The 26,976-nt window shown below is 41.2% G+C and overlaps 1 protein-coding gene across 5 annotated transcripts in view; it reads right to left on the bottom strand.

The window, feature by feature from the left end:
• PDE4DIP (phosphodiesterase 4D interacting protein) overlaps positions 1-26,976 on the bottom strand; it is a 738,656-nt gene that overhangs the window by 323,212 nt on the left and 388,468 nt on the right. For all 5 annotated transcript variants that reach the window (XM_073644096.1, XM_073644094.1, XM_073644092.1 and 2 more), the window contains 2 exons: positions 20,670-20,782; positions 15,981-16,108 (listed from right to left, as the gene is read on the bottom strand). In XM_073644096.1, the coding sequence (XP_073500197.1) occupies positions 15,981-16,108; positions 20,670-20,782 (241 nt within the window). The remainder of the gene's footprint in view (positions 1-15,980; positions 16,109-20,669; positions 20,783-26,976) is intronic.

Here is a 26,976-nt window from a genome sequence, read left to right as displayed (position 1 = left end):
GAAATCCTGCGTCGCTGATTGGCCGTGGCGATTTCCTGGACGGACAGACAGATGGGATAAGCTGATTATATAGTAGATGAGGTCCTATTTTTCATTGTTACTTTGTTGTGCTATAATCATTCTGTGTCTTTTCACAGCTTTATACAGTGGACTATGGACCACTGAGCCAGAGAAAAGCTCTGGCTCTCTAAATTGGAGCAGGTGTTTGGCAGCGAGGGAGATGTGTTATCGACAGCTGATAAGAGGATGGCGGCAGAACAGATTGACAACATGAAGGTCCTGCTACACCAAAAGACGCGGTTGTGGTGGAATAAGGCCTTCATGCAGAGATATATCGAAAGGGGGTTGGTACCCCGGGGGTTACGCATCCAGGTATTCCCTTCATTTAATGTTGTGGAGGAGGATTTTAAATTAGCTTGGGAAACAATGGCGCTCACTTGCTCCCATAGCTTTATGGGCCTTCTAATTGATCATAATGAGAAGTCGATTATTGATATTGAATCAGAAATTGGAAAGATACAAGAGACGCTTTCCTCGCAGCTCTCGCAAGAACAGACTAAGATGACTGAGATGTTGGATCGAGAATTTTCTAAATGGGACTAGGAGATAGTAGAAACCAAAACTAAAAACTATCAGAGGGATATTGCTGATTTTACGAATGGTCGTGTATACAGATGGAGAGGTAATGTTGGAAAAAAGAGAAAAACCTTACCTGCTGAACTGGTACCATTAGGCCCTCCAGCATCCCAACAGTGGAGACAGGTAGGCCCAACTCCTTGGAAAGGGTTTTGTACCCCTTGCCAGCCTTGTGACCCTCCACGATCTTGTCTCTGATGGCCTTGGAATGCTCCTTTGTCTTTCCCATGTTGACCATGTCTGAGTGCTGTTCACAAGTTTGGGGAGGGTCTTAAATAGTCAGAAAAGGCTGGCAAAAGAGATCTTTAATCCACACATGTGAAGCTCATTATTCTTGGTGCCTGAACTACTTCTTAATACTTTTGGGGGACCAAACAGAATTCTTGTGGTTTGAGGGGTTGAATAATAAATGACACTCTGAATTAACTTTTAACGTTTTTTAAAAAAAATAAAAAAAATTTGCTGCAGTGCATTTCCCACTTCCAGGCTGATCTACAGTACAAATGTCACAATGCCAAGTTAATTCCGCATGTGTCAACCAGCTAAATCTGCAGGGGGTTGAATACTACTTGTAGGCACTGTATGTATATATATATATATATATATATATATATATATATATATATATATATAATATATATATTATAAAATATATTATAAAATTAAATTATATTGTTCTATTCTATTTGTTTTGTTCTATAGATATAAATATGGAAAAAATTATTAATACTATAACAAAGGATCTAGACAGCTTTTCCAATCTCGAATTGACCTGGTTAGGAAGAGTAGTTTCCTTTAACTCCTTTCTGGCCTGGGGCGTATTAGTACGACCCCGTCACATGATCGCGGGTCACCGATGGGTGGGCATGACAACCTGGGGTCTGCAGCAGACTCCTGTGGTTGTCATGTCTCGATTGCTATGAGCGCCACCCAGTGGTTGGCGCTCATAGCAAGTGAGCATTTCTGCTGCATACAAGCAATCTGCTCATCGCTTGTATGTAGTAGAAGCAATCAGATAACTGCTGCTTCTAGTCTCCTATGGAGACTATTGAAGCATGCAGAAAGTGTAAAAAAAATTTTTTAAAAATATAAAAATATAAAAAAGTTTAAATCACCCCCCTTCCACCCCATTCAAAATAAAATAAAAAAAAAAAACCCTACATACACATATTTGGTATCGCCGCATTCAGAATCGCCCGACCTATCAATATAAAAAAATAATTAATCTGATTGGTAAATGGCGTAACGAGAAAAAAATTCTAAAAGCCAGAATTACGTTTTTTTGGTTATCGCAACATTGCAAAAAAATGCAATAACGGGCGTTCAAAACATCGGATCTACCCCAAAATGGTATAAATAAAAACGTCAGCTCGACGCGGCTAAAATAAGCCCTCACCCGGCCCCAGATACCGGAAAAATGGAGACGCTATGGGTCTCAGAAAGAGGTCAGTTTTAGCATTCAGTGGACATGGTAAAAAAAAAACAAAACGTGGAATTGCATTTTTTTGCAATTTCACTGTACATGATATGGTAAAACCAGTGATGGCGTTTAAAAGTACAACTTGCCCCGCAAAACATAAGCCCTCACAAGGCCATATTGAAAGAAAAATAAAAAGGCTACAGCTCTGGGAAGAAGGGGAGCAAAAAATGAAAACGCAAAAATGGAAAATCCCAACGTTGTTAAGGGGTTAAAATGATTAGTCTCCCCAAGATCCTATATATTTTTAGGGCTATTCCATTACTAATCCCAACTAATTATATCCTCAAGCTGCAATCTATAATAAACTATTTTATTTGGAGACAAAAAAGGGTGAGAATTTCAAAATATACACTAATGAAAAATAAATCTAGGGGGGGTTTGGGCCTTCCAAACGTGATATGCTGCTACTACTACACTAACCTTATAAAACAAAGCCTAACATGGCTAAAAACCGACTCACACTCAGCATGGTTAGGTTTGGAGCTAGCACTCAACAATTATCGGTCTCTTTACGAGTCAATAGTAAAAAGTATTATTAGTCCATCCCTTCCGGATCCATCTCATCCCATTTTTTCAGCCACTATCCTAGTTTGGAAAAAACAGGCAAGACCCATCAAGAAAACCACAAAATTTGAACAGATTAAAAATTTCCCCCTTTAAAGTTTTCAAATTTTGAATAAAACTGACATACCAGTAAATTGGTCTCTTTAAGGGATGAAAAAAATTAAAGATCTACACGACGGGAATAGGTTTATCCCCTTTGTGGAACTTAAACAAAAATATAAATTGCTAAGTAAAGATTTCCTACATCTCCTCCTTATTAGGAAAGCAATCCAAGAATTGTTACTAAACAAGTACCCCTTATCAGAGGTAATTGGTCAGCTCCTAGGTAACTTAAATAATAACTTTCTTTGAAAAACTAGCAATATTTATGAGGTGTTCAACAATGATACATCATTTGAAAAAAAACATCTACTTGTCGAGATGGGAAAAAGATTTAAGGAAGACATTTACTCCATAACAATGGCAGAAAGGCATGGAATTAACCTACAGTGGGGAAAAAAAGGTATTTAGTCAGCAACCAATTGTGCAAGTTCTCCCACTTAAAAAGATGAGAGAGGCCTGTAATTGACATCATAGGTAGACCTCAACTATGAGAGACAAAATGAGAAAACAAATCCTGAAAATCACATTGTCTGATTTGGAAAGAATTTTTTCTCAAATTTTGGTGGAAAATAAGTATTTGGTCAATTACAAACAAGCGAGATTTCTGGATCTCACAGACCTGTAACTTCTTCTTTAAGAGGCTCCTCTGTCCTCCACCCATTACCTTTTAGTACTGGCACCTGTTTGTACTTGTAATCAGTATAAAAGACACCTGTCCGCAACCTCAAACAGTCAAACCTCCCCAACTTGATTGCTGCACTATCTGCTGCTCTGTCACTGCAGAAGGGTTTGTGAAGAGGTGCCATGTTGAAGATCTCACTATCACGATCTCTCTTCTTCTGGTTCCTGCTGCGTGTCATCTCAACTTCCATGCCTGTACAGACTGCTTCCCCTTCAGCTCCGGACACCTTCACACAGGTCAGAGACCGGTTCTGAGAAGGTACGCTGGGTCAATGTTATTTAGACAGGATGCTGAGTGGGAGATCAGCTCCAGACGTCTGCTTCACATGGCAGTCAGGACAACCCCCCCCCCCCCACAGTTCTTTTCATTTTTAGTTATTGCTCCTTTCTCGCACCCCTGGAGGATGATTTCCTTTAACTCCTCTAAAAGTTGATTAGCTGGAACCCTCAAATGGGTTTATAACATTTTTTGCCAGTCGACTGTCTCCTCGCTTCCTGTAAATATTTATTTTTTGGCCAAATTACTATATTACCTACATTGTCTGATTAATTAAAGACAACATCATCCCATTTTTTCATTTCATTAATGATCTGCCTCTCATCCATATTAGCACCCAATATCTTATTTTCTTCTGGTATAGATAAGATATCCTGGTTGACCATATCCACAAAAACTTGAACTGCTGGACAGGTCTGAAATGATGGCATTAACATAGCCTTCCTTCAACCTTAAAAACTATGTTACTAAGTCCATCTAGTTCAACCCATAGCGTAACATGTTGATCCAGAGGAAGGCAAAAAAAAACCATGTGGCAACACTAAGCTCCACATTGGGGAAAAAAATTCCTTCCTGACTCCATACAACATTCAGAGTAGTTCCCTGGATCAACACCCTATCAAGGAATCTAGTATATATAACCTGTAATATTATACTTTTCAAGAAAGGCATCCATGCCCTTCTTAAATTTTAGTAGTGAATCACTCATTACAACATCATGCGGCAGAGAGTTCCATAGTCTCACTGCTCTTACAGTAAAGAATCCGCGTCTGTGATTATGATTAAACCTTCTTTCCTCCAGACTTAGAAGATGCCCCCTTGTCCCCTTCTCAGGCCTCAGAGTAAAAAGATCAGTAGAAAGGTCTTTGTACTGTCCCCTCATATACTTGTACATAGTAATAAGATCACCCCTAAGCCTTTGTTTTTCCAAACTAAATAACCCCAAGTGTAATAACTAGTGTTGAGCGAACATGCTCGACACTGCTCGGTACTCGCCCGAGCATCACGCTACTCGGGATGTTCGGCGAGCACCGAGCATTTCCGGGTTACTCGGGCGGGAGCTCGGGTCTCCGCCCTGCATGTTTGGCGCTCTTTACAGAGCCAATGAACATGCAGGGATTGCCAGCCAGTCACTGTAATGCCGCAGCCATGTTGTTTGTGGGCATTACAGTGATTGGCTGGCCGCACAGCGTCACCTCGAGTATTTAAAACCGGGCGCCGCCATCTTGGACACAGTCGCTCCGGATCAGACAGTGTAGGGACAGCGCTGCTGATTTAGGGAGAGATATATCCTGCAAAATAGTTAGTGTAGGGTCTGTAAAGGCTGCCAGATCAAACAAACAGTCCTTCTCAGGACTAATATCCATCCCAGGTATATCAGGCAGGCAGGCAGGCAGGCTGTATAGGAGACGCAGTGGTTATACCAGCAAACGCTGCATTACAGTCCTGTGTGCTGCTCCTGATGCTGAAATTGCTGGACTTAGCTCCAGGTCCCGGGGGCCAGGAAAAATCCTTTTTTTTTTATCTAAATCCTGTTTTTTTTTTCCTCCTTCACAATGTACAAATACCCATCTTATTAACCTTTTGGTGCCCCCCCCCCCCCCCCCCCCCAAAAAAAAAGAAGTGTGCCTCTGATTTTTCAGACACAAATATATCTACTGAAAATAGTCTGGTGTAGGCCAGAGAAATAGAAGTGTGGTTTTGCAGTTCTATGGGCCATTTGTATCTAAAAAAAACAGTTTTGAGTGTGTCACTCACTGTTCAGCCGCAAATATATATATATTTTAAAAAGCCTGGTATACACCAGTAAATTATTACTGTGGTTTTGATGTTCCACGGTAAAACATCTCTATTATCCTGTTTTTGGCATTTTTTGCTGTAAAAAAAAAAAATAGTGTCTCCCTGATTTTTCAGACACAAATATATCTGTTGAAAATAGTCTGGTGTAGGCCCGAGAAATACAAGTGTGGTTTTGCAGTTCCACGGTACAAACTTCTGTATTATCCAATTTTGGGCCATTTGTATCTAAAAAAAACAGTTTGAGTGTGTCGCTCACTGTTCAGCCGCAAATATATATATATTTTAAAAAGCCTGGTATACACCAGTAAATTATTACTGTGGTTTTGATGTTCCACGGTAAAACATCTCTATTATCCTGTTTTTGGCATTTTTTGCTGTATAAAAATAATAATAGTGTCTCCCTGATTTTTCAGACACAAATATATCTGTTGAAAATAGTCTGGTGTAGGCCAGAGAGACAGAAGTGTGCTTTTGCTGTTCCACGGTAAAAAATCTCTATTATCCTGCTTTTTGCATTTTTTGCTGTAAAAAAAAAAAATAGTGTCTCCCTGATTTTTCAGACACAAATATATCTGTTGAAAATAGTCTGGTGTAGGCCCGAGAAATACAAGTGTGGTTTTGCAGTTCCACGGTACAAACCTCTGTATTATCCACTTTTGGGCCATTTGTATCTAAAAAAACCAGTTTGAGTGTGTCGCTCACTGTTCAGCCGCAAATATATATATATTTTAAAAAGCCTGGTATACACCAGTAAATTATAACTGTGGTTTTGCTGTTCCACGGTAAAAAATCTCTATTATTCAGGTTTTGGTAGTTTTTTCCGTAAAGAAAAACAGTAGTGTCTCCTGACTGTTGTGACACAAAAATATATCTGTTGAAAATAGTCTTGTGTAGGCCCGACATCCCAGTGTGGTTTCGCAGTTCCACGGGTCAAATCGCTGTACTATCCAGTTTTGGGCCTTTGGTATCTAAAAAAAAAAGCAGTTTGAGTGTGTCGCTCACTGTTCAGCCGCAAATATCTCTTTAAAAAAGTGTGGTATACCCCAGTAAACAATAACTGTGGTTTTCCTCTTCCACGGTTCTAATCTACTCTTTATTGCCCTTTTTCCATTGATAGTGCAAGTGTAAGCTATTTTACTTCATTTACAATGGGCAAGGCACGTGGCAAGGGACATGGAAGTGGACGTTCTGGTGATGGTTCGTGCAGAGGACGGGGCCGTGGCCGTGGCCAAGGTGAAAATGTGCCACAACCAACAGCCACATCTTCTCGCTCCCACTTTTTGACCGAATTACTAGGGAAGCACAGAACAACACCAGTATTGAGAACTGATCAGTGTGAACAGGTTATTAATTGGATAGCAGAAAATACTTCCAGTTACCTGGGCACCACCACCTCCGGTCTGTCTTCCACACGGTCAACTCTTAGTAGCCGTGAGTCTCGACCGCATACTCCTCCTCACCCTGATGCTCCTTCCTCCCACCATGCCGAGTGTCGTCAGACAGCAAGTGATCCCACACTTGGACACTCTGAAGAGCTGCTCACTGGTCCATTTCCATATTTGGGCCCCTCGCCTGATACGCTTGAAGTGGTGGAAGAGGAGATCCCATGTTGCGATGCCCAAATATTTGAACAGCCACGGCCACAGGAAGTCGACGTTGGCAATCTGTCACAAGAGGTGGACGATGACGAGACACAATTGCCAGGAAGTGAGGAGGAGGATCGTGGTGCGCAAGTGGAAGAGGAGGAGGTGGTGGATGATCTAGTAACTGACCCAACGTGGAAGGAGGACATGCAGAGTGAGGCCAGCAGCACACAGGGGGAGGGAGGCAGAGTACCCCAACAGGCAGGAAGAAGCAGTGTGGTGGCCGCAGACAGAAGGCAGGCAACCGTTCCCCGTAACACCAACACGAGGGACGTTGCCAGTACAAGCGGTAGGTCTTCCAGAGTCTGGAATTTTTTTAAAGACTCTGCTGATAACTCCAAAAAGGCCATATGTTCCACCTGCCATGCCAGCATCAGCAGGGGTGACAAAACTACCAGCCTGACCACCACCAGCATGATCAGGCACATGGCAGCAAAGCACCCGACTTTGTGGGGCGAAACCCAGGGTCCACGACCAGTGTCAGCGGGTGTCACCGCTGCTTCTTCCACTGTTGTGCGTGCAATAGAACCCCCTGTTGTGTGTGCAAGGCAATCCCCTGTCCATACTGCATGTAAAGATGCCCCCTCCTCTCAGTCTTCACTTGTTATGGCAGTTTCTCAAGAAACAGCATCAACGTCCACGTCCACGTCCCACCGCAGCGTTCAATTGTCCATATCCCAGACCTTTGAACGAAAGCGGAAATTCGCAGCTAACGCCCCACAGGCCACAGTCCTAAATTCGCACATTTCACGACTGCTTGCATTGGAAATGCTGCCTTTTAGGCTGGTGGAGACGGAATCCTTCCGCAATCTTATGGCGGTGGCCGTCCCTCGGTACTCGGTCCCCAGCCGACACTATTTTGCCCGGTGTTCCGTCCCCACACTACACAAGCACGTGTCCCAAAGCATCTGCCGTACCCTCAACAACGCAGTTACTGGGCGAGTCCACCTGACAACGAACACATGGACAAGTGCTTGTGGCCAGGGACGGTACATCTCTCTGACGGCACACTGGGTAAACATAGTGGAAGCCGGGACCCAGTCGGACCTTGGGACGGAACACATCCTCCCCACACCGAGGATTGCGGGCCCTATGTCAGTCAGAGTTGCCCCCACAGTGTACAGCTCCTGCGCATCCTCCTCCTCCTCCTCCTCATGTTCAGCCTCCATCTCAGATATCACCACATCAGTTACAAGCTGGAAGCATTGCAGTACTGCCTCCGCCAAGCGGCAACAGGCTGTGCTGAAACTCATAAGCTTAGGTGATAAACCTCACACTGCTTGTGAGTTGTGGACAGCTGTGAAAGAGCAGGCAGATCTGTGGCTGAGACCGCTGAACCTACATCCCGGCATGGTCGTGTGTGACAATGGCCGTAACCTGGTGGCGGCTCTGAGGCGAGGTGAGATCACACACGTACCATGCCTGGCTCATGTGCTTAACCTCGTGGTTCAGCGGTTTCTTAAATCGTACCCCGAGTTGCCAGATCTGCTCGTGAAAGTACGCCGCCTGTCAGCTCATTTTCGCAAGTCTGCTACAGCTTCCGCCGCCCTTGCTGTGTTGCAGCAGCATTTGCAGCTTCCGGCACACCGACTGGTGTGTGATGTCCCCACACGTTGGAACTCTACCCTCCACATGTTGCAAAGGATTTGTGAGCAGAAGAGAGCAGTTGTGGAGTACCAGCTGCAACAAGGCCGTCGATATTCAGGTCAGACTCCACACATAAGACCTCAGGAGTGGACCTGGATGTCTGACATATGTACCATCCTGACAAACTTTGAGGAGGCCACCAAGATGGTGAGTGGCGATGACGCCGTCATTAGTGTCAGCATCCCACTTGTCGGTCTTTTGCAACGCTCTCTGCAGAGAATTAAAGAGGAGGCATTGCAGCCAGAGTATGATGAGATGGATCAAGAAGCCGTAGCGGGCGATTACACACAGCCCAGCCTCATCTCATCCCAACGTGCATTGGGGGACAATGAGGGAGAGGAGGAGGAGGAGGAGGAAGAACAGGAGCTGGCCCGGGGATTTGTCAACTTTAGTGATTTTTAGACGCCGCCGTACTTTCTGCTGGGTTAAGCAAGTGACATTTAATGGAGAATTTTTGTCATCACTAATCATGTTTTCTGTCATGCAATTTTCTTGTGTAAATACTGTTGAAAAAAAATAATTTATCATATTGCCTGTTTCCTCATCCTCATCCACCATTTCACCAAGACTATTTTTAAGGGGGCCAACACTATCATTTTTTAGTTTTTCACTATTTATGTAGTTAAAGAATATATTGGGATTATTTTTACTTTCTCTGGCAATGAGTCTCTCTGTCTCAATCTTTGCTGCCTTGATTTGGTTTTTACAGAATTTATTTAATTTTCTGTATTTATTTAATGCCTCATCACTAACTACTTGCTTTAGTTCTCTAAATGCTTTCTTTTTGCCACTTATTGCGCCCCTTACAGCTCTATCTAGCCATAGTGGTTTCCTCCTATTTCTAGCATGTTTATTCCCATAGGGTATATATTGTGCACAGGTCCTATTCAGGATGCTAATAAATGTCTCCCATTTGCTTTATAAGTTAAAAGTTTTATATGAGAATAACAATATCAAATGTATTTTACCATTTCATTTTTTACTACTACTGTATCAAAAATCACGTTTACCTAACACATTTTGACCACTTTCATTATTTTCTAGGAAGCATGAGCAAAAGACAGCAATTCTGCGATTGTTTTTTTTTAAATTTTAGTTACAACATTCAGTTTCTGGGATATATAATGTTGTTGAAAATGACTGAAAAAAAATTGTGGTTGGAGGGAGAGGTCATCATATTCTGAAAGCTTTAACTTTTTTATTTTCTGATTTCAAAATTTTGTTAAGGTTTGTTTTTTTTTGCATAAAAAGCTACACTTTTTATTGATAATTATTTGGGGATTTTTTTGGTATTATAAAACTTTATGATCTCTTATTTCATTTTCAGTGTAGTGAGATGAACACATAACCATTTTAGTCTATAAGGCTGTTCACATGTCAGCATTTTTTTGCAGATCATGTGTCCATGCAGAAATCAAAGATACATGTAGTTTTTTTTCCAGTATAAGGCTATGTGCCCACGTAGCAGATTTGATGCAGAGCGTTTTTGCCTCTCTCTGGCAGAAAAAAACGCATGCAGATTTACATGCATTTTTCCAGCCAGAGAGAAGCGTTTTTTCAGCGTTTTAAATGCGTTTTCGCATGTGTTTTTTCAAGCAGTTTTCCAAGCGATTTTGAGCATCACTTGGAAAAGTGCTTGACAAGTTGGTCACACAATATAAATCCATGCAACCGGCATGGATTTATAATGTGTGAACAACTGATTCTTTAAATACAGCATCTATAGTAAAAAAAAAAAGAGAGAATTAAAACATTAAAAATAAAAAAAACTGTATACTCACCTCTCCGGTCTCCTCCAGTCCGCTCCCGGCGGCGTCCACTCTCCTCGGTGTCCTGCAGTGTACTGTCAGGACCTGCGGTGACGTCATTTAGTCAGCTGATGATCAGGTGACTAAATGACGTCACCGCAGGTCCTGACAGTACACCGCAGGACGCCAAGGAGAGAGGACGTGGCCGGGAGCAGACTGGAGGAGACCGGAGAGGTGAGTATACAGGTTTTGTTTATTTTTAATTTTTTTACACCGTGTGGTAACCGGAATGAAGAGGAGTTGTAGTCTCCTCTTCATCCTGGGTACCACACGCACCGCGATTACGCTGTAAATTCGCGGCCATTGAATTTAATTGAAACTCAGCAAATCCACATATACCTGTGGGTTTGCTGCGTTTCAATGTTCCTCAATGGCCGCAAATTTGCAGCGTAATCGCGGTAGAAAAGGTCATGCTGCGTTTTGCAACGCAATGCGAATTCGACGCGCAAATTAGCGCATCATGTGCACAGCACATCCGAATTCACATTGCTTTGCATGGCAGACTGTTTTACAAGTGTTTTCGCAGCTGTAAAAATGCCACAAAAACGCTACGTGGGCACTTAACCTTATGAGTAAAAAGTAACGATACAAGTCTATGGGTCTGTGAAAATCACATACAGCTCACAGATGGCATAAGTGTGGAGTTTGTGTGCTCTCGTGATTAACATTGTAATGAATAGAAATAGTTTGTCATTCATTTAACCATACATGAAAATCACTGATAAAACACTGATTGTAAAAACAGACACACTAATCTAAAAATCTGATGAAACTCATATCCAAAACATTGTTGACATTGGTACCAATTTTCATGCGTATGTGACAAAACACAGATACACACGTGGTCAAAATTGTTGGTACCCCTCGTTTAATGAAAGAAAAACACACAATAGTCACAGAAATAACTTGAATCTGACAAAAGTAATAATACATTAAAAATCTATGAAAATGAAAGTCAGACATTGCTTTTTAACCCTGCTTCCACAGAATTTTTTTACAAATTCTTTCACTAAACGAAGGGTACCAACAATTTTGACCACGTGTGTATCTGAATGAGGTCTTAGCTCATTGATGAGCGCAAGTGCTCACTACTCGAGTTTGCCTACAGTGCTCAGTTATGCACAGAGTATCGCGGGTGCTCGAGTGACATGTTCAAGTCCCCACGGCCGCATGTTTTGCAGCTGTTGGGAAATTCCCGCATATTTTGTGATTGAGTTTGTCAGACAATCCCCAAATGTTTTGTGGCTGCAGACGAGGGGACACAAACATGTCATTCGAGGACCCGCGATACTCGGTGCATACCTGAGCACCCGATGCAAACTTGAGTAACAAGCACTTGCGCTCAACACTAGTCTTAGGCTGCAACAAAGGTTGGAGCGAAAGATCATTTTGTGCTACCCTGCAGCATAATGGGCATCATGGTGGCTCAGTAGTTAGCAATGTAGCCTTGCAGTAATGGGGTCCTGAGTTCATAATACTACCAAGCACAACATTTACTTACTGGTAGAGAAGTTAGAACAGCGAGCCCCAGTGGTGGGCTGTGAGATGTCTGTGGAGCGTTGTAGAATTATTAGTGCTATATAATGAAAAAAAAAATGCAGGTGCATGGGGTCGAACTGTGACGGCATCAAGCAACTCGTGAAAAATCCAGCTGGTTTTGACTTTTTGAAACATGCTTGCTGCAGTACATTGTGGGTCACAATACGACCCTTCAGTTTCATTATGCTACAATGTAGCAGAGGCATATAGCGATATTTGTTAGCTTGATGCATGACGGCCCGGGGGTCATTGTTAGTCCTTTGTTTACCATAGCAACTCATGAAATCATAATGCAGGGACCCGATGGGGTGACAGTGGGACCTCACTCCCTTTGTCAAATTCCTTACATTCTGCTGTCATTATCGACAACCTAATGGAAGGAGTTTCTATATCAAGTGGGCTACACTGCTCACACCCTACAGCGAGGAATGGGCATGGTCAATCACCGGAAGGGAGCACTGGGATCCCTGTTTTCACATTCTACGGGGCATTTCATTAGGAAGTGAAAACACAATGCTGTGACAGGAAGCAGTTACCGCTGTATACAGCCCTATACAGTAATTCCTAGCTAGTGGCTACTGCAATCAGCTAGATTTTATGATTTACTTCTGCAGCTGTAGGAAGAGAAGTGATTTACAGTGATTAACAGTATCCACAAAACAGACCTCCTACTAAAATACATTGTGTAGTTAAAGGGAATCTGTCACCCCCTGGCACTTATCTGACCTCTAATATGGGCATCTTGTTGCTGTGAAATATCTTTTTATTCAATCAAGTTTCTGATGCTTGCAGGGTCGGGGACTGGAAGAATTCCCCGCCTACTGAGTTAATTACAATGTTTTCCCCCCTCCCCTGCATGTCACAGTGCCTGGATTTGGCAGTGGCAACTGCATATCACAGGGTACTGTGACATGCAGGGGAGGGGGGAAAACATTGCAATTAACTCAGTAGGCGGGGAATTCTTCCAGTCCCCGACCCTGCAAGCATCAGAAACTTGATTGAATAAAAAGATATTTCACAGCAACAAGACCTCTAATACGAGGCATACAGGTATGAATATATTTACATTTCTATCACTTGTATGCCCATATTAGAGGTCAGATCAGTGCCAGGGGTGACAGATTCCATTTAAGCAGAAATTTCTCATAGTAAAAGTTATAATTCGTAAAATAGAAGCAACAATTAGAAAGAGGAAATATGAAAGGAAGAGATACAAAAAGTTTAAAAATAAAACAAATAAAAAGCTAGGCATTGACTCCTATATTCAATAAGGGTAAATTTAACTGCAGAGAACTGAACACAAAATTTCTACACCTTGTATGTTTAAAGGGAATGTGTTATCAGAAAATAAGTCATTGTATAAATCAAGTTTTTATATTAAACATTTTTATAGGATTTTTGTTGACTTTTTTTTACATTTTTCAAATTAAAAAATTATCTGCAGGTTTTAATCTGGCAACTGAGCCTCAATATATAGTGTTCTAAATGAGCTGGGGAAAGAAAAAAAGTGAAACAGCGCATCATAGAGCAATAAACCTCAAGATGGGGTTAACAACTCACTGCGGAGGTGCTCACCCAAAGGTGTTGTACAGTCATGTACAGTCAGCAGCCCCAACATTGTAAGTCAGATCATGGTGTAGTTCAGAGTACAAGATGAACCAGATGCAATAGCCACTCAGGAGCATTTATGATGCTTGAGGGACACAGCTAAACACATATTTATGTGTCTAGAGCAGACCCGGGCAACCTATGGTCCTCAAGCCACATATGGTTCTTTGGCTGTTCCTATCCAGCCCACAGACCAGGACAGCAAAAGGGCTGGAAAGCACGCCGCGACCGCCCTCCCCACCTCTGTTCAATATCTCGAGTTGACCAGTATTTGAATCCTCGCGAAGCAGATACTGGTGAATAGAATACTTCACCATTCAGTCTGTGCGCCTGAGTGTCTCACCATAGCAGTGGAGACTAAGTCTGCAGAGCAGAGACCAGAGCAGTGTCCTGGGGGAAAGTGTGCGGGTTGGGTAGTGTTTTTTTTTTGTCATTGACTTGTAGGGGTTAATATGTAGGGTTATCACGTGTTTGGGTACTGTGGGGGACATAATGTGTTCAGGGATTGTAGAGGTCCTTGTTTTGTGCTGGGGGGCTGTGGAGTATCATAATGTGTGGGGGCCAGCCTAATGTGTTATGGGGCTCATACTGTTAGGTCCTCATTCTGTATTGGGGGGCTGTGGGGTACTCATACTGTGTAGCTCCTTATTCTGTCTTGGGTGGCTGTGGTGGGTCATACTGTGTGGGGGTGATCATACTGTGTTGGAACAGTGGGGGATCATACTATGGGGGGTCATCATTCTGTGCTGTTTGAGGGACTGTTGCAGTCATTATTCTGCATCTGGGTGACTGTGGAGGTCATCATTCTGTATTTGGGGGCTATGAGGGTCACCATTCTGTTTTTGAGGCCTGTGGAGGATCATACTGTATGGGGGGACCATCATAATGTTTGGGGACTGTGATGGCCATCATAATGGGAGGAATGGGGATCATACTGTGAAGGTCATCATTTTGTATATAGGGAGCTGTAGGGGATCATACTATGTGGGTGTCAATATTTTGTGTGTGGGATCATACATTTTGGGGCTGTGGAGGTCATCATACTGTGTGGGGAGCCACCATAATGTGTTGGGGTGGGTTGTCAGGGATTAGACTGTGGTGGGGGTTCATACTATGTGGGACTGTGTGTGAATTCACAGTGTTGGGGGCCATCACTCTGTGCTATCATTCTGTTTGGGGGGCTCATACGGTGGATTTATCAAGTACTTCCAGTGTTAATTATACCAATACAATTATACATTTTTTACACATTATTTGGTGTGTCAGGTTTGGTTATCGTTAGTCTATCTTTCCTTGTTGGTTGTATACTGTTAACTCTTATACTAACCCCTGTGCACTCTCAAATGTCGCAGGGTGGAGTAATGGTGATTTTCGAACAATCCTGGCTTTAGCTATTTGCAGTCACAGATTCTGAACTGGCCTGCTGATTATTGTGGATGGTGGTGCGGGCAATATCCACCAGGTGAGGTGAACTAAACTGAAATATAACACAATGCTGCTCAGACATTACTCTTTTACTAGTATTAAAAATAATTGACAAAGCTTAAATGTAACAATAAACTAAATAAAATCTTCTACACAGATAGGCAAGAACACACGCACATGCAAACATCATTAGTACTTACACCAGTCATTAATATATTATGGGTCACATACAGGAACAAGCCTGAAACTTTTCAGACTAAATGTAGTCATGAAGGCTTTGTTCCCTGATAGCCTGCATGCACCCGCAGATCCATGAAGCACTGACATATTTGTGGTTTTCATCGATGTGATATTGAGCACAGTGCTGCATATTACACTACACTTGTAGCAGAATGCCATAAAACGGACTATAGTGGTACACTGTATTAGACAACCTAGTGTTATGGCACAATAACACAACACACTATATGTGGATAGAAAAAACTTTATTTAGTCTAACAGACAAAGTGTGCAGCATAATTTTAACTTTACTAAAATGTATCAAAATAATTTCTAAAATTCTAAAAAAAACACACATTACAGCTAAGTCATATATTACTGATCAATCAATTAGTAAATTCTAAAACAACAGTATTGGTTAGTCAAAGTGCTTTGGGAATGTTAACCATCACCATTTTCTTAGTTATTAAAAAAACACTTAAAAAAAAAACTACCTCATGCGAATCAGAAAGCATGCTTGTGAGGAAAATTCAAACACCCTTTTTCCGCACCTCCAAAACCACCTGGAAGTTTGCTCTCAGCCTGCAGGGCCACTACTTGCTCCATTGTCCTCATCAGAGTGTCTTCCAGCTGAGCCCTAAGTGCCTGTGCTGCTAGCAGCTCATTGTGAATGCCAGAACTGGAAGGGTTAAACAAGGAAGAATTAGATGATTAAACAGTTCAATATAGCAATACCAAGTATAAATAAAAAAAATAATTACATAAAAAAACAATTGTGTGAAATAACAACCTTTATATACTGTGTAATGATTAATTAATGCCACGAAAAAGATGAAATTAATATAATAATTTAAATAAATATTTAAACAAAAATATATTTCAAATATATCTTTCGCATTGTAATAAAATTTTAGGACAATCAATCTCTACAAGAGAAAGCATTCTAAGATTAATTTGTAGGGCTGCCATTATCTAGCAGTGGTAGCAAATATTAAAGAGGTTTTCCATGCTTAAAAGAAAAGTCTGCTGTCATTCTATGTGACTGCTGAATCCTGACAGTGTGCAATGTGCACATTCACACCACCCTCCTGTATTCGCAGCACAAGTGGCAGTCACATAAGTGCATGTATGCTATTCGCTTACCTGTGATCTTGTGGCGACTAGATTCTCTTGTGCTTCTCAATATTTTGTTGATAGAAGCGGCTGAGACTCTACAGCAGCTGTGGGGAATCTTTTTTCTGCCAAGGGCCACTTGGATATTTATACCGTCCTTCGGGGGACGTACAAATCCCGCGCTAACTCCACCCACAAAGTACGTCCTGACGCTGGCACTGGTATCAGGACGTAATCTTTCATTGCACGCGCCTCAGCGCTCACTAGTGAACACTGCGTGCGCTTGCTCACGGAGGAAGAAGAAATTAATTTGCCGGCGTACATCAAAATTCAGCTGCCAGCCCAAGCACTTTGGTCCCCAGAAATCTGCCCGGGGGCCGGCTAAAAGGTCATGGAGGGCCATAAACGGCCCGCGGCCCTGAGGTTCCCCACGCCTGCTCTACAAGTTGGATGTGATTGCAAATCTGCAAATAGAATACATGCGGTCATGTAACTGCCCACTTGTGCTGCGAATATAGGAGACTTTTCTTTTCAGGGCACAAGACCTCTTTAAGGGAAGGACATGGACATGGGGTTAATGGCGGTGACTGTAACTTTGTCTTGCTAGCTATGTACCCACATCTGGTTTAATCTAGCACAAAAAAGTATGTATTGATGTAGATTTAGACAATCTGAAAAACCAAGACAGAAAATCCCTTATGTATACTGTATATGTGGGAACATATCCTTAAAGGAAATATGATATATCTCCGGGTAATGTTCTAGCTAGATCCCAAGTTTTCCTGCTCTTGTACACTCTACTTGATTACATTTGCAGTTTGATATTTAGTCTGTAGAGTGGTTTCCTGGTAAGGGCTCGCTCACATCTGCGTATAAAATCAGAGAGTGCAATGTGGGAAAAAATAAAAACACATTGCACTTGCACCAATGTTATTCAATGAGGCAGTATTCATCTGCAAGTTTTTCCTTACCTAGAATTGGGGTGAGGAAAAAAAATCGCAGCATGCTGCATATGGTAGTATAAAATGGCTAAGACTCACCAATGCAAGTCAATGGGTGCGAGAAAAAAAAAATCGCACAGCACACAGACCATGCGTGTGCCGTCTGATTTTTATGCACCTATCTCATAGGAAACCTGACATTTCATCAACCAAGTACTGTAAATTCACAGTGTGAACTGTCAGAATAGATAGAAAGATGTCAGTGAGATATATAATCAGTGCTTTGCTTGTGTAGTTTTGTGTACTTGTATTTAACTAATAAATAAGTAAATTAAAAAAGTGGCGTGGGATCCCCCTTATTTTTACTAACCAGGTGAGGGAAAGCAGACAGCTGGGGGCTAGTCAATTTTCATGTAGCTCCCCAGACTATTAATATCAGCCCATAGCTGTCTGCTTAGCCTTTACTGGTTATTAAAAAAGGGGGGACCCAAAAAATAATGACGTGGGGTCCCTCATATTTTTAATAACCAGCAAAGGCTAAGCAGACAGCTGGGGGCTGATATATATAGGCTGGTAAGGGGCCCCTTCTCAGACTAATAACACCAGCCCTCAGCCTCCCCAGAAATGGTGCATCCAGTAGATGCGCCAATTCGGGCACCTAAATAACAAACAAAGCAGCACACTGTAACGCTAAGTATGCAGACATGAAATATATGAAATTTGAATAGCTCAGTCAAAGTTTAAACATAGAAACAGAAAAAAAGTGTGCTGCTTTGTTTATTTGTATATGGAGGTAGCTGCTCCTAGTAAGCACCTGTTCACACCTATTTCTTGTTTTGGAAGTGCCGTCATTTTTTTCTGTTTCTATGTTTAAGCTTTGACTGAGCACTCCACCTCTATGCCACAGGCGGTTTTAATTGCAATAGAATCTTACTTTCCCACACATAAGCAGATGGATGTCCCTTAGAGAGGTATTCACATTGGTAGAGTCCTGGTATTTTGAGAGACGCCTTATCGTGGCTACCAGGTACACATGCATTGGCCAATTTATGCGCTAAGATTTCTCATTTATTTCTATTTTCTACAGCAGTAATGCTATTCAGATTTCATATATTTCATGTCAGCATACTTAGCGTTACAGTGTGCTGCTTTGTTTGTTAGTTGTATATGGAGGTAGCTGCTCCTAGTAAGCACCTGTTCATACCTATTTCTTGTTTTGGAAGTGCTGTCAGTTTTTTCTAATTTTGGCACTTAGACTCTTCTTTTTCCGATTGCCCTGGAGTGTTGGCAATCGAGGGTAATGGTTTTGGGGTTGATGTCAGCTGTGTAATGTCCACTGACATCAATCCCAGGGGTTAGTAATGGAGAGGCATCTGTCAGACACTCCCATTACTAACACCGTAGTCAAAATAAATAAACACACACAGAAAAGTAATTTAATTGTAAAAGTCACTCCTTGACAAATTCCATTTTTAACCCATTTAATAACATAAAAAAAAGTAATCCAAAGGGTCTGCCATAAGCCATAATATGGACATTCCATGACTATCCCCAACTCTACTACATCTGGAGGATGTGATGAGCGGTAACATCAGTAACGTTACCGCTCACAACGGCAGCCAGAACACACTGAGAGTAGCGTGTGAATCTGGCTGCTGTCATGAGCGGTGACATCAGTAAGATAATCGCAGTTCATAGTCGATGAACTGCGGTAACCTTATTGAAGTCACTGCTTGAAGTGTGAGAACCGACAGTAAGGTCACACTCTGTGAGAAGAGATATCAGTAAGGTTACCATAGTTCATCGATAACCTTACTGATGTCACCACTGGTCACAGCAGTCAGATTCACACGCTACTCTCAGTGTGTTCCGGCTGCCGTGGTGAGCGGTAATGTTACTGATGTGACCGCTCATCAAAACCTCCGGATGTAGCAGAGTCGGTGATTGTCGTGGGATGTTCATATTATGGATTATGTTGGACCATTTGAATTGCTTTTTTTTGATGGAATTAAATGGGTAAAAGAGGGGAATTTGTCAGGGAGCGCTTTTTTAAATTTAAGGACTTTACAGTGTGAATGTTTATTTATTTTGACTTTAGGCTTAGTAATGAGGGTATCTGACAGACGCCTCTCCATTACTAACGCCTGGGCTTGATGTCAGCGGACATTACACAGCTGACATCAACCACAAAACCATTATCCCAATTGCCAATGCACCAGGGCAATCGGGAAGAGCCGAGGCGAATTGCCAGAATTGGCGCATCTAATGGATGCGACATTTATGGGGCGGTGGAGGGCTGGTGTTATTAGTCTGGGAAGTGGCAAATATCCATGGCCCCTTAATGCCTATTAATATCAGCCCCCAGCTGTCTGCTTAGCCTTTGCTGGTTATTAAAAATATGGGGGACCTCACTTCATTTTTTTTTGGGGGGGGGACCCCCCTTTTTAATAGCCAGTAAAGGCTAAGCATACAGCTGTAAGCTGATATCAATAGGCTGGGAAGATGCATGGATATCATTGGCCCCTCCCCATGCTATTAAGATCAGCTCAGAGCTGTCTGCTTTCCCTTAGCTGGTTATTAAAATAAGGGGGACTCCACGTCGTTTTTTTCTTTCATTTCTTTATTAGCTGTTTATTAGCTAAAACAAGTGCATAAAACTACACACGCAAAGCACTGATTAAATGTATCACTAACATCTAGCTATCTCTATGTATAAAAAATTGTTTTATTAGTTAGAAAACTATCTTGAAATTACATAGAGAATTACTGTATGTAAAAGATTATGTTAAAAACGCATTGCATACTCATATTATACGGATGTCATACAGATGGTAGGTGAGAAAAAAATGCACACTTGCACGACATATAGATGCTAGGTGAAAAAAAAACACATGACACTCTCCAACTTTTCTGGCTGAGAATCTCAGCGAATTTATATATGCAGATGTGATCAAACCCTAACTGGTATTCTTCAGTTCTTCTCTGGTTTTATATGACTTACATGAAATATCACTGGGGTCAGCAGAAAAAAACTATTTCTGCAGCCTAGCTCGTCTTATCTGGGCATCCATGTAAAATTTTCCAATCTGAGTTTTGATTATCCATGTAATTTGCAGCAGAAATGACAAACCTGATTGCTAATTATTGATATTATCATAAAAATATTATAAATCATATTCCAATTACCTGTCAGTCTCTGTATGGAATTGTACTAAGCAGCTATAAAGCTGTTTTTCAGCTTGCAGTGCCTCATTAAGTTGGCTTTTATTAGCAGCGAGTTCTTCAAGTAACTTGAAAATCTATGAAAGAGTAAGAATAAGGAAGAATCTGCATTTTCATAGATTATACGTACAATCTGGATTAACTGGAACAGAAAAGTAAACACAGTTTGGGTCCCAGAGGAGAAACTCATAAGGTTCATAAGGTCCTGAGCTTCCTTCCACACTTACGGACCCCTGTCCAGAGCATTTATCCATGTCCTAATGCAGGAATGGGTTAAAGTCCCGCTGAAAGGTTAAGAAGATATGTAAGCATGCTGGCAAGCTGCATTGGCACTCTCTAGCGTCTCATTATTGTGGCAGCTTTTCCAGGACAATTGAAGTCACAGGGTTCCTAGTGTCTTGAATTCATAGGACCTACATATCACACAATTATTGTATATCCTACTGTATACACTACATGGACAAAAGTATTAGGACACCTGCACTTTACACCTATAGGTGCCTTTATGATGTCCTATTCTAAAACCATAGGGATTAAAATGGCTTTAGCCCATTCTTTGCAGCTAAAACTGCTAACACTATTTTGTGTAGGCTTTTTGCAAGATTTTGGAGTGTGACTGGGAATTTCTGCCCAACTATCTATAAGAAGTCAGACATGAATGAGGAAAGGGTCTGCCTCACAATCTCCATTCTAGTTCATCCCAAAAGTTCTCAATAGGGTTAAGGTAAAGTTAAGTTCTTCTACACTACATCTACCCAAGCACGTCTTCATGTACCTTGCTTTCTTCACTGTGGCACAGTCATGTTTGGAGTAGACAAGGGTCTTCCCCAAATTGTTTCCACAAAAGAATAAGCATTAAGCTTATGTCACACGATGCGTTTTTGCAGCAGTTTTTTTCTGCGTTTTTTTAATGCAAATTTTAAGCTGCATTTTACAATGTCAGCAAAGTCTATGAGATTTCAGAAAGCTCATGCACAGATATTGTGCTTTTTATGAGTTTTTGCAAAATGCAGCATGTCACATCTCTCAGTTTTTGTAGCGTTTTGTCAACTATAGAAAGCAATGGGTTGTACAAAATTGCAGAAAACTGCAGCAAAAAATGCAGGTATCAGGTTTTGCTGCATTTTTTGTGCCAAAACCTGGGGAAATTGAATCATGTTTATTTTTATGCACTAAACTTTATCAGCATGCACAAGAAACAAATGTACCCTGACAAAAATGCAGTAAAAAAAAAATCAGCAAAAACCCAGCAAAACCTGCTTTTTTTACGCTGTTTCTTTACTGTCAAGAGAGCAGGTTTTGCCTGCGGAAAAAAAATGCAACATGTGAACATAGTCTAAGATTTTCTTCACTGGAACTAAGTGGCCTAGGCAAACTTCTGAAAAATAACCTCATAGCATTATGCCTTCCCCATCCAACCTTACAGCGGGCACAATGCAGTCAGGCAGGTATGTTCTCCTGGCATTCACCAAACTCAGACTTGTCTATCAGACGCCAGGTAGAGAAGCGTAAGCAGTCACTCCACAGAACATGTTTCCACTACTCCAGTAGAGTCTACAGAGTCCAGTGGCGGCGTGCTTTACACTACTCCATCCTATGCTTAGCATTGTGCTTGGTGAGGACTTGCATGCAGCTACACTGCCATCAGTTCAATGCTTAGGAAGTGTGTCCCAGTACTTTTGTCCATATAGTGTATTTATTCATGTTGCTTATATAGTGCTAGTATATCCTGTAGGGAAAACAGAACAGATATGCTACATATAACATTTGGCAAAAATTATGGAATCACCAGGCTCGGAGGATGTTCATTCAGTTATTTAATGTTGTTGAAAAAAAGCAGATCACAGACATGGCACAAAACTAAAGTCATTTCAAATGGCAACTTTAGGGCTTTAAGAAACACTAAAAGAAATCAAGATAAAAAAATGTGGTACTCAGTAAGGGTAATTTTTTTCAGACCAAGTAGGGGGAAAAAATTATGGAATCACTTAATCCTGAGGAAAAAATTATGGAATCACCCTGTAAATTTTCATTTCCAAAACTAACACTTGCATCAAGAAAATGTTTTCTTTGTCAGACAGTGAACCGTCAATGAGTCTACCATCGAGTTGCAGAGATAGCTATCAATCAAACTAAAGAGGGGCTGGTGCTAGGCTGGGGAACAACCTTGGGAGGCAGAAGCTTGGGATGTGCTCAGTCACGCTCAGAATACTTAACACCTCATTTACAAATGAACTAAAACTCTGATTCCTTGGGAATACAACAACAGATAGAAGAAATAGAGGCGCCAATGAATATAGCATGCCCATACATGTGGTTTTGGGGGAGATTGATCTTACTGCAAATTCTCTAACTCCTCCGGGGCTCTGCAATTGCAATATGCGATTGGAAACTATTCCAGAAAAATTTGTGCACCAAATGGTGTTCTTCCCTTCTGAGCAGCGTGCCCAAACGTAGTATACGAAAACACATACGATATTCCCATAAATGGAAGGAAATGAGTAAAAAATTGTGGTGTCTTTATTTCTCCTGTTACTTCTTTTGAAAATATATTATAATTTATCGTAATATATGGAATTTTTCATTTATTCATTTCACTTTGCATTAGGTCATGGTACAGACGACTTACTAAACACTATTTCGAATACTTTCAGGGGTGCATTTTTTATAATGATGTAATTTGTGTGTGTGATTTTTTTAATAGATAGGCTCCTCGAAAGGCATTTAAGAACTGAATTGGCTCTTAAAAATTAGATTTATAAAAATTTGTTGAAAAAAGTGAAAAATTGAGGTTAAACCTTTTAAAGTGCCCAAAACATAAATGGACGTATATGAAGTGACGGCAACATAAAATAAACATATGGGAAATGGTAATTATTAACCCCTTCACCCCCAAACCTGTTTTCTCATTCATGACCAGGCCAAAAATAACAATTCTGACCAGTGTCACTTTATGAAGCAATAACTCTGGAACGCTTCAACGGATCCCAGTGATTCTGAGATTGTTTTCTCGTGACATATTGTACTTCATGATAGCAGTAAAATCTGTTCGATACGACTTGCGTTTATTTGTAAAAATATTGGAAAATTGGTGAAAATTTTGCAATTTTCAAACTTTTAATTCTTATGCCCATAAACCAGAATATACCCATACACCATTCTAAAAACTGCAACCCTCAAGGTGCTCAAAAGCACATTCAAGAAGTTTATTAATCCTTCACGTGCTTCAGAGGAATTAATGGAACATGGAAGGAAAAAATAAACATTTAACTTTTTTCACAAAAATTTTACTTTATACCCATTTTTTTTTTATTTTCACAAAGGTGACAGAAGAAAATGGACCCCAAAATTAGTTGTGGAATTTCTCCTGAGCATGCCAATACCCCATATGTGGGGGAAAACTACTTGTCGGGCGCACGGCAGGGCTCGGAAGGGAAGGAGTGACGGTTTGGAGCGCAGACTTTGATGGAATGGTCTGCGAGTGCCATATCCCGTTTGGAGAGCCCCTGATTTGCCTAAACAGTGGAAACCCCCACATGTGAACCTCTTTTGGAAACTAGACCCCCCAAGGAATTTATCTAGATGTGTGGTGAGCACCTTAAACACCCAAGTGCTGTGAAAATTGAAAAAAAAATCAAATTTTTTTCCCACAAAAATGTTTATTAGCCCCAACTTTTTATTTTCACAAGGGTAACAGGAGAAAATTGACCTCAAAACTTGTTGTGCAGTTTTCCCTGAGTATGCCGATACCCCCTGTATTGTGACAAACTACTGTTTGGGCGCATGGCAAGGCTCAGAAAGAAAAGAGTGATAGTTTGTACAATGTGTCATGAAAAACAAACAATCTCAGAAGCAAGAGGGTAGATGCATTTAAATATTATTGCTATGTAAAGTGACACATGCCAGATTTGAATTTTCCAGAATAAAACCAAAATGTAGTTTTTCTCCAATTCTGATGATTTTATAAAGAAATATAAAATACAGACAAACTATGGTTGGTATGTATGGAATCTGCACATGGTAACCGCTACTTTAACCCCTTCACGACATTTGACGTAAGTTTACGTTATGGTCGGGAAGGGGTTCCTACAAAATAATGTAAATTTACATCATGGAGATTGTGCGTGCACGATCACCACTGGGAGCTCAGCTTAAGTTAAGCCGAGGCTGTCAGCATCAGGAGCGGTGCCTGCACCACCCTGGGCAATTTAACCCTCTCAATGCCGCGATCTATAGCGATCGCAGAATTCAGAAGGAGGGGGCTCCTCTCTCCTTTCAGATTGGCCCTCGTCATTGCGAGGGCCCGATCAATGCCATGGCAACCCAGGATAGTCATGACGACATCTAGGTCACCCAGCTTCGGAAAGCCTGTAGAGCATGGTCTAAGAGGCTTATGTCAGTGTAGCATTATACCAGAGAACAGACTAATAAAAGTTAAAATCCCACAGAGGAACTAGGTAAAAAAGTGAAAAAAAATGAAAAAGAATATTTTAAAAATGTTTTAAAAAAATCTTAAAATACATTTTAAAAAATTAAAACAATATGAAACAAAAACTGGGTATATTTATGTAAAAAAAATTAAACTAACAAAATACATAAATTTGGTATCGCTGCGTCTGGAACGACCTGCCCCATAAAACTGTCACACTATTTAACCCCTTCAGTGACGCTGTAAAAAATTTAACAAAAAAGTGGTAGAAAACATGTCATCATACAGTTAAACAAAAAGTGGAATAGAAATAAAAATGGTATCTCTGAAAATGTCATCTTGTCCCGCAAAAAACAAGCCGCCATATAGCACCATTAGCAGATAAATAAAAAAGTTACAGCTCTCAGAGTAAAGCGATGTAAAAAAAAAAATTCATTTTTTCTATAAAATAGTTCTTTTATTGTGGAAAAGCTGCAAAATATAAAAAAAATAATATGGTATCGCTGTAATCGTACTGGCCTGAAGAATAAAGTAGTGTAATCACTTATACCGCAAGAGGAACGGCGTAAAAAATAAATAAAACCAATTCTTCATCTGCTGTTGATTTTTTTTCATTCTGCCCCCCAAAGATCGCAGTAAGGCTCGGTGCACATTTATCCTGTGTGCTACGCTGAGCGCTTACATCGGGGTTTCCGTGTAAATATCTGAAATACGTGATTCAGATGGGACCCCTGACAGAAGTTTCCCAATAATGAGGCAGATGGAGGCACTGTGGACGCCGTCTCGCCTATGATCCGGAAGTGTCTGTCTTTTTAGGCGTTCATAAAAGTGTAGTTGGCCACAGTTTTGTGCACCTCTGAAAAGAAGGAGACGGCTGAACAGAGGCCAGATGGAGTCCAGAGTAACTGCTGCCTCGTTATAGTGAATGGATCCCGCAGGGGTTTTATCTGAATCACGTCACTCAAAGATTTAGATGCAAACCCCAATGTAAGTGCTCAGTACAGAGAGCAGATAAATGTGATCCAAAATGTTATGTAAAATGTTCCTAACAAAAGCTTCAACTCAATCTACAAAAAAAGCCACTCAGGTCCGTCATCTATCAAATGAACTATAGGGGGCTTCTACGTTACTGGTAGTACAAAGGCTCTGGGAAAAGCGCTATGGCTCCTCACCCCCAAAAGAAGTCCAGCGAATTGTGAGCACCCAAATCCAAATAACCCCCTCCCTTCTGAGCTCAATGCTATAAAATTCGGTGACACACTCATGGTCTCAGTATGCTCACTGGACTCCTAGATCAATTCATTGAGCGGTGTAGTTTGTAAAATGGGTCATTTATGATGGGTTCTGCGGCTCTGGCAGGGGCAGGGGCTCTTCCGGTGGGTCATGGCACCTGCAAACCATAACAAGAAAATCTGCACTACAATTCAAGGACTACAAGTGCAGAGCTAACTAGCGAGGCTGCTGAGCGTGTAGAGGCTGCATTGAGCATCCCAGAGGTGGCATAAGTTCAGAGGTGGCAGATAAGTACATAGTTAAATGCAAAATCATAGTTTAACACAAGACCATAGTTTGGTGTTTTCCTTACTAGCCTTCTATTAGTTTTTCTGCTTTTACCTGTATTATTTATCCCCATTTAATATGTGCTCCATGGACAATGCTACCAGGTGTGCGTCTTGTGAGATGTACGCATGCCTTGAACAGCCATTTGAGGGAGAATATATCTGTGCTCGATGTCAGCGAGTTACATGTTTGGAAGCCCAGATAATAGATCTACACTGTGTTCCAAATTATTATGCAAATAATATTTTCTCAGATTTTCCCAAATTATCTATATGAATTGCA

The sequence above is a fragment of the Phyllobates terribilis genome, unplaced genomic scaffold, assembly GCF_046119375.1.
Source record: "Phyllobates terribilis strain yellow unplaced genomic scaffold, ASM4611937v1 Scaffold_8__6_contigs__length_399053987, whole genome shotgun sequence".
Lineage (NCBI taxonomy): Eukaryota > Metazoa > Chordata > Amphibia > Anura > Dendrobatidae > Phyllobates > Phyllobates terribilis.
Note: the sequence above shows the minus strand (reverse complement) of the source record. Positions and strands in the feature narration are given on the sequence as shown.